The sequence below is a fragment of the Notothenia coriiceps genome, unplaced genomic scaffold, assembly GCF_000735185.1.
Source record: "Notothenia coriiceps isolate Sejong01 unplaced genomic scaffold, NC01 NC01_scaffold00008936, whole genome shotgun sequence".
NCBI classification, from domain to species: Eukaryota; Metazoa; Chordata; class Actinopteri; order Perciformes; family Nototheniidae; genus Notothenia; species Notothenia coriiceps.
This window is the reverse complement of record NW_011341637.1, coordinates 1,388-8,425: the sequence shown is the minus strand read 5'-3', so window position 1 is coordinate 8,425 and position 7,038 is coordinate 1,388. Positions and strand designations below refer to the sequence as shown.

At 39.2% G+C, this 7,038-nt stretch overlaps 1 protein-coding gene across 1 annotated transcript; it reads left to right on the top strand.

Annotated features, from left to right (window-relative positions):
- Positions 1 to 271: 271 nt before the first annotated feature.
- LOC104944826 (hepatic leukemia factor-like) lies at positions 272 to 1,947 on the top strand (the record flags this gene model as incomplete). The annotated part of the gene is made up of 2 exons (XM_010770402.1): positions 272 to 561; positions 1,732 to 1,947. Coding segments are annotated over 2 exons (506 nt in total), but the record flags the coding sequence as incomplete, so codon positions are not given.
- Positions 1,948 to 7,038: the final 5,091 nt, after the last annotated feature.

Sequence of the window (7,038 nt, the reverse complement as noted above, 5' to 3'; positions counted from 1 at the left end):
GGCAATAAATCCCTGTCACATTAAGCTGAAGACAGATTGATTCCAGAAAACAAAGTAGAGTCTCTGCTCTACAGCACAAAATACTAAACATGTTCACCCCCTGAAACATATATTTTCTAGCTGCATATTTTCAGTTCTTATCATTTCTTATTATTTATTTCACCTTTCATAACAAGCACAGAAAAGTGGATTGAGATACATGACCATTTTAGGGTGGTTCTTCTTTTATTACACAAATAAAATAATCTGACATACTTCTCCTTCTCTCCAGATAAAGATAAACCTGCGGAATCTGATGAGGAATCAAATCCGGGTGTCATCACCGGAGGGCCAGGTGCTCCCAGTGCGGCCCCGGGGGCCCCTGGAGCCCCTGGGTCCGGCCCACTGCGTCCCAACTCCCAGTCAGCGTTCCTGGGCCCGCTGCTGTGGGAGAGGACCCTGCCCTGTGACGGAGGCTTGTTCCAGCTGCAGTACATGGACCTGGAGGAGTTCCTCACTGAGAACGGGATGGGCATGCACAACAACGGGCCCAGCTCCACCCGGGCCCAGATCCCCTCCCAGGTAGGGCTGATGGAGAAACTGAAGCTTTAAAAACTTGGCCTCAACCTCACCAAGCTGCAAGAAGATTTATTTTTCATTTGACAAGGTGTAGCTGTTAGTTATAGTACTTGCCAGGCCAAACATATTGACATGACTTTATTTATTTCTATTAACAATGTTGTGGTTTTAGCTAGCCACCGTAAAGAATGACTCTCACCGCAAAGTGACCGAAGCAGAAAACCACTTGTAAAATGTACAGTCTTCATAAAACAGTAAAGCTTGTTTTCAAATTAAATATTTGTATTATATTACCATTTTTGTTAATGTCGCAAACAGGTTTTGAAACAGAACCACTTGATTAGCTTTAGCTAACAAAAGTCTTTTGGAAGGTTCAGGAAAATATCATGGTTTAGGTGAAGTCAAGTTTGTTTGTTATGTATTCACTAGCTTACATACGTATGATAATGTTTTATTTTTAGGTTTCAAACAGGAAAACATTTCGGTAAGGACGCCATTTTGTCACGCTAGCTAGCAAGCTTGTGTGCTAGGAGGTTAGCTTGCTAATGTGTAATGTCGTGTTTACATGGTTACATCCAAATAAAACTGAATATTCACACCAAATTTAATTAGCTAACAGCTAAAAACATGTGACAAAAGGTTAAGGTTTAGGCTTGTTTTTTATCTTCAGGTGTAAAAGGCAGGCAATAGGGGAAAACTACCTTGAACATAATGTTAATACAGCGTTAGCCCGCTATCTCGGTCACTATAACATTTTGCTAGTTAGATTGCTAGCTTACTATGTGTGCCATCCTTCTTCTCCAAGTGGAATAGCTTTAAGAATTGTGAGGAAACAAATTGATATCAAACTGTCCCCATGAATGTATCCATTGTTTTTCTGTTTAAGAAAGAAGATCCATTTAATTGAATTTTTTTTTAAAAACCCTTAGAACCAATAACAACTTGCCCATCATTTTAAATCAAAGTACCATTTTCTACATTTGGTATGAGGTCCCTAAAAAATGTCCGCCATAGGTTTAAAGAAAAGTTTAAATATGAAATACTCAAATTATATTTGGTGAATTGGAAACATTTTAAGGAACCTAATGAGAGAGAATTTGATCAATCAGTCTGTGTTTATATCTCAAAATCCTGGACAAAAGTCATGTTTATTTAAATGTTCTCTCCTTCCAGAGCTCCCAGTCAGCGGTGCCCAACCAGAGCTCCCAGTGCCCTCCCAGCTCTCCCCCTCCCTGCTCCTCCTCTTCTTCCTCAATGTCCTCTTCATCCTCCTCTTCCTCGTTGCTGGGACTGGAGAACGTCCAGCCTCAACCGCCACCGCCACCACCCCTGCCACCTCAGCAGGAACAAGGCATGTTGGGAGGACCTGAGTGTCCAGATGGTGAGTGAACGGGTGAATTTAAGCGTTGCTATCCGGCGGTTTCATTACATTTTGGCCCTTGAAGATTGAATTTGAACACATTTTGTAAAATAATACCGTAGAACGATATGATATGAGGACCTTTTTTATATATTTTATATCTTTCAATTTAAAAATACTTTCCCGTCAGAAATGAGAACGCTTTTATTATCCTCTTTTCCTCCTGAGAAGTCCACACAGAGATTAAAATTGAAGTCCTCACGTGAGAAGGCAACATTTGTGCACCAGCTAATGCAGTCAGACATTTCCGAAGCCGCACATGCAAAGGCTTTGATGTGATCTGGCACTAATGAGAACACAGATGATACATTCAATTAACTAACCCACTCCTTCAACAATAACCAGAGTATAATTTTGTCTAATTATATCTCTGTGTGATAAATGGCTGACACATTGTTCTGCAGCCCTCCTCGGCTCCCTGCGACAGCCTCTTTTCAACCATTATATATTCTTAATTTATTGTTTCCTCTCTCTGCTGGTTTTGATGTGAACTAGAACTGCATGATCATCAGAAAAGCTATTTTCTCTGTCTGTCTTTTCATTTTGTATTTCTCAACTCTGACAACTTTCAATTCTGGCTAATTGAAACCACAAAGACATTCTTCATAATGCTGACGGCACTGTTGTGAAATCCTGCGAGCCATAGAAGGAATCATCGCAGCTAGTTTTATGATGATTTATCAATGGCAGATCAACCGCATGTCTTTGTAAATGTTCAGCAATTGTTTCGACATTTATTGGAAGGATGAGAAGATTAGCAAGGGAATGTAAGGACTGGCTTCAGATCGTTTGATCGGATATTAGAGAAGCAGAGCTGTGAGGATGCTTTAATGCATATGAGGCAGGTGAATTAAATGTATACATACAAAAAAAAAGCAAGAATCACTATCCATCTTGCGGGGAAAGGCAGTATAATAGATCATGTTTACATGATCTACTATTTTATTATTTTATATAACTTTTTCAAGTTTTCAAGGCAGTGTGTCCTTTATAGTAAGCTTTACAGAACACAACTCCTTTCCTTTGCTGTTGCTTTGTAACCTGGTAATAAGGATATCATTCTGCACTCAGTTTTTTAGCCATTTGTGGGCAGCACAACAAGCCACATTGACATATTATTACCTTATAAAGTAGCAGAGGTGGGACCAAGTCATTGTTTTGCAAGTCCGAGTCAAGTCTCAAGTCTTTGCGCTCAAGTCCAAGTCAAGTCTCAAGTCAGGATGGGCAAGTTCAAGTCAAGTCCAAGTCCAAGTCCTAAACGTTGACAAAACAAGTATTAAACAAGTCTTTATGTGCTTTTCACCAAATGTAATGACATCGATCAACAGAATAATACTTAATAATCAAACTGCTCTTTATTGGTTACATTAATAATTTATTAATAAATGTTCTCTATGCTGGTAAAGTAACGGGTTTTTTTCTATTTTAAGAGGGATCAGTAAGGCTACCGTGACAGTTTGATTCAGAAGGAGTTTAATGTATAAGATCCCTGATGTTGAGGCAGAATGTTTATTTCCACTGTGTACAACACGTTATAAGGGACCCACAATCTATCTTTATGCAAATTAGTGACTTGAGTCTGACTCGAGTCCAAGTCATGTGACTCGAGTCCACACCTCTGTAAAGTAGTGAATATGTAAGCAAACTGTTGATTTATTCATCATTAGTATTGGATTTTGGATGTTTCTGCCGAACCGGGCAAATACATTTTCACGGCATAGTATGGCAAGGCTCTATTCAACTAGTGTCTCTCTTTTAGCAAAGGTTGTGGCGTATACTACCTGGCCCTTTTTTTGTGTTTCCCCCTCGATACATTTTTCCAAGGGAGCTGAGCTGATACCAAAAAATGTTGAATTACCAAGCTCCGGTCATTTAGTAGCTCAGTAGCTCCAGCTCCAGCCCCAGTAGCTCATATGGCATAGTGGACACTCCATGTACAGTGCTTGGGAACATCGAAGATTTTATCCAATGAAGAAATCTATGTATTAAAAAAACGTTGGTCTGCAAAACTATGTTACACTATTGACAAAGTGAAGACGTTATTCTCAGTTGTTGCTGCTAAAACATTGCAAACAGTGGGTTTCTAGAGCTAAAAAGCTGCTGCTTAAAATCATTGATGTATAAAGGGAACTGGAGGCAGGACCCCTGTCGCAGGCGACCCCCCCCTCATTCCTATGAAAGTTGCTAAGTGGCGCATTATGTCAAAATGGCCTGAGTCTTGAGAGCCAAAGTGCCCGTATCTGGGTCCAAAGAGTATGCGCACTTGTTTTTTGCTTAATCTAATTGGTAACAACACGGCCAATCTTTACTCATCCAAGACAATTAGAGATCTAAAATAACTCTGGATTAATTTATAAACCATTTTACACCTTTTAGACCCAAATGATTAATATATGGGCAGTGGTTGGTGGTCGCCTTCCCAATGTAAGTCAATGGGGAAAAAAAGGTTTCGGCCCGCTGACGTCACGGACGAACACGGAGGTTGTACTACCATCATTTGGCCATCACAAAAATGTGCTTGTCGGAGAGGAAACCAAAACAGATAGAAGGCAGACGCTAAACACAGCTGCAAATTTGGGTTTTCTTATTATCTCTGCGTGTTTATCACTACCAACAACACATTTTTCTATTGTCCATCTAAAGGAAAACTAAAATAGTACTGATTACATCATAACCAGCTATCTTTATGTGCACATGCGCAACTACAAATATGAAATGTACACAAGGTAAATTAAAGACAACATTGAAGTAGACGATGCAGAAGTCAGTTGTGTGTGTCTGCTCAAGCGTTTATTTTTGCCATTTATACGAAGGCTGAATTTATGAAGGTATATCTACATGTAGGAACGTCAGGGACTACCCTCCTGCTTTGTTGTTTAGAAAATGTTGCCAGCCCCGGTCACAGCTGTGAAATAATCTTTTGATAATCGGCTCTTTACTTCATATTTTTGTCTGTGTGTGTGGTACTTAATGCTAAAACGGTATGTAGTACAAAGAGTTTGTAAACACATGCAGTCAGAGAGGAAGACTTTGGGAGAGATAAACTGCGAGATACGATTCGGAGAAATCTGATTGCATCATTGTCTTTTCATTGTGAGTCATAAACAACAGGATTTGTTTCACTATGAGAGCAAGCTGCCGTGTTTCTTAAGAAGAATTTAATTAGCAAAAAAACTATAGCAGAAAATTGAAAATGAGACACAGACAGAAGAGAAAGCAGCAGAGCCTCGGCAGAGCTGATACAGAGGAGCGAATACCACTGGATACTGCTGCAAGGCTATAACTGTGCGTGCGTGTGCGTGTGTGCGTGTGTGCGTGTGTGTGTGTGTGAGAGAGAGTGTGTGTGCCTGTGGGTGTGCAGTACGCTGAAGTTCAGATGCACATATGAATATTAAAGTGTCCTCTTTGTTTCCGCATTTGCATGCGACTGTTTAGGCTTTAATGTGACATGCTCTTATGTGGGTGTGTTTTTTGTGTGTGCCTAGTGTGTGTGTGTGTGTTTTTTGTGTGTGCCTAGTGTGTGTGTTTTTTGTGTGTTTGCTAGTGTGTGGGTGCTCTTGATTCTGAATTATAAACACGTGACTGAGCTGAGCATGATGCATCCAGCCAGAAATCCCTCAGGTCGCTGTGGAGCTGAAGTGTTACTACAGAGCTGCAGAGAAGTAGATGGAAAATAGACTGGTAATAATAATCTGATCCACATGCCCGTTTGGTTTTATTTAAAATCATTATGCGTCAAAGGGAGACAGCTCAGAGGGATGGGGGGGGACGGACACAAATGTGGATACAGCTGTGGTTTTATAAGGTTTATTGTCACCTGTTTGTTGCTTAAAAGGCAATAAATGCTCAATATTCACATCTGTGGGGATTTAAACTGATGGACAAACAAAGAGACAGTTAATGCTGCTTGGATCAACAGTTGTGGTGAAGCTTCACACACAAATTCCCCCCAAAAATGTTGCTTTCCCTTTTTTTCCAGTTTTTCCGTACCTCAAAAAACCCCAGACTTGCCTTCTGATTTAGCTATTTATTGACTCAAATCTCGTGATTTTCAGATTTTAAATTAAAAAAAACGTACATAATTAATAATAATGAATAATTACAGGTTGTTTAAATATAAATGTTCAACGGGACTTTATATCCAGAACTTGCTTCGAAAAATACGGATTACTACAGTTTACAGTGAATTTGTTGTTCAGATAATGCTAAATGTAATAGAAAATACATTTAGAGAAATAGAAAAAAGCTTACAAGCCTTCAAATATGTGATGTAAACCCTGCAAATATAACATTAAGAATGATTAATGTGAATCCCTTTTTCTTCTTAAAAAATACATTAACGAAACGCAAGCAGCTATATATAAAGGTATTTAAAGTTATGGTTTTATCTTTAAACATGAAACATGATCCTGCATGGTCTTTTCCTCACATTGGTGAATTCATTTTGTTACATGGTTTAGAAGATATTTCCAGAGCAGCAGAACTGCATCAAAATCAGAATCGACATCTGTCCATTCTGCAAATGAAGTAATCATTTCAATATTTGAATAGAAAAGTTGAAATATGTGAGGTTTGAGCCTGATTTAATCATCTGACACTCGCTAATGATGCTCTTGAATGCCCACTGAGCTACAAAATAATTTGTCGTTTTTTTTTTTACTTGCAAGAGCAGTCTCTTTCCCCCATAAGAACACGTCTTTAGAGAGGATCGGAAACATGAATCACCTTGATTTGTAGTTCAAATCAGCTGTTTCCTCCTGCAGCCTTGACATTTCCAGGTCAGTTCACTCAGTCCGAAATCTTTTCTGATCAAACAAAGATTTTTAAAGCTCAGATTTCCATAAGCACATAGGCCTACATGCTTCAGGATACACAAACTCATTGAACTGCAATGTGTTTTGGAAGAAGGCATCTGTGGCACACATGTATAAAAGCTTTACAAATGTGCATCTTAATCCATTGTTAAAGAACAAAAAATGATTATTGCAGGTAAAATAAAGCTAGGGCACCTGGAGAGAGAAATACCAAAGCTGAAGATCCACCCAGAACTAATCAGCTGC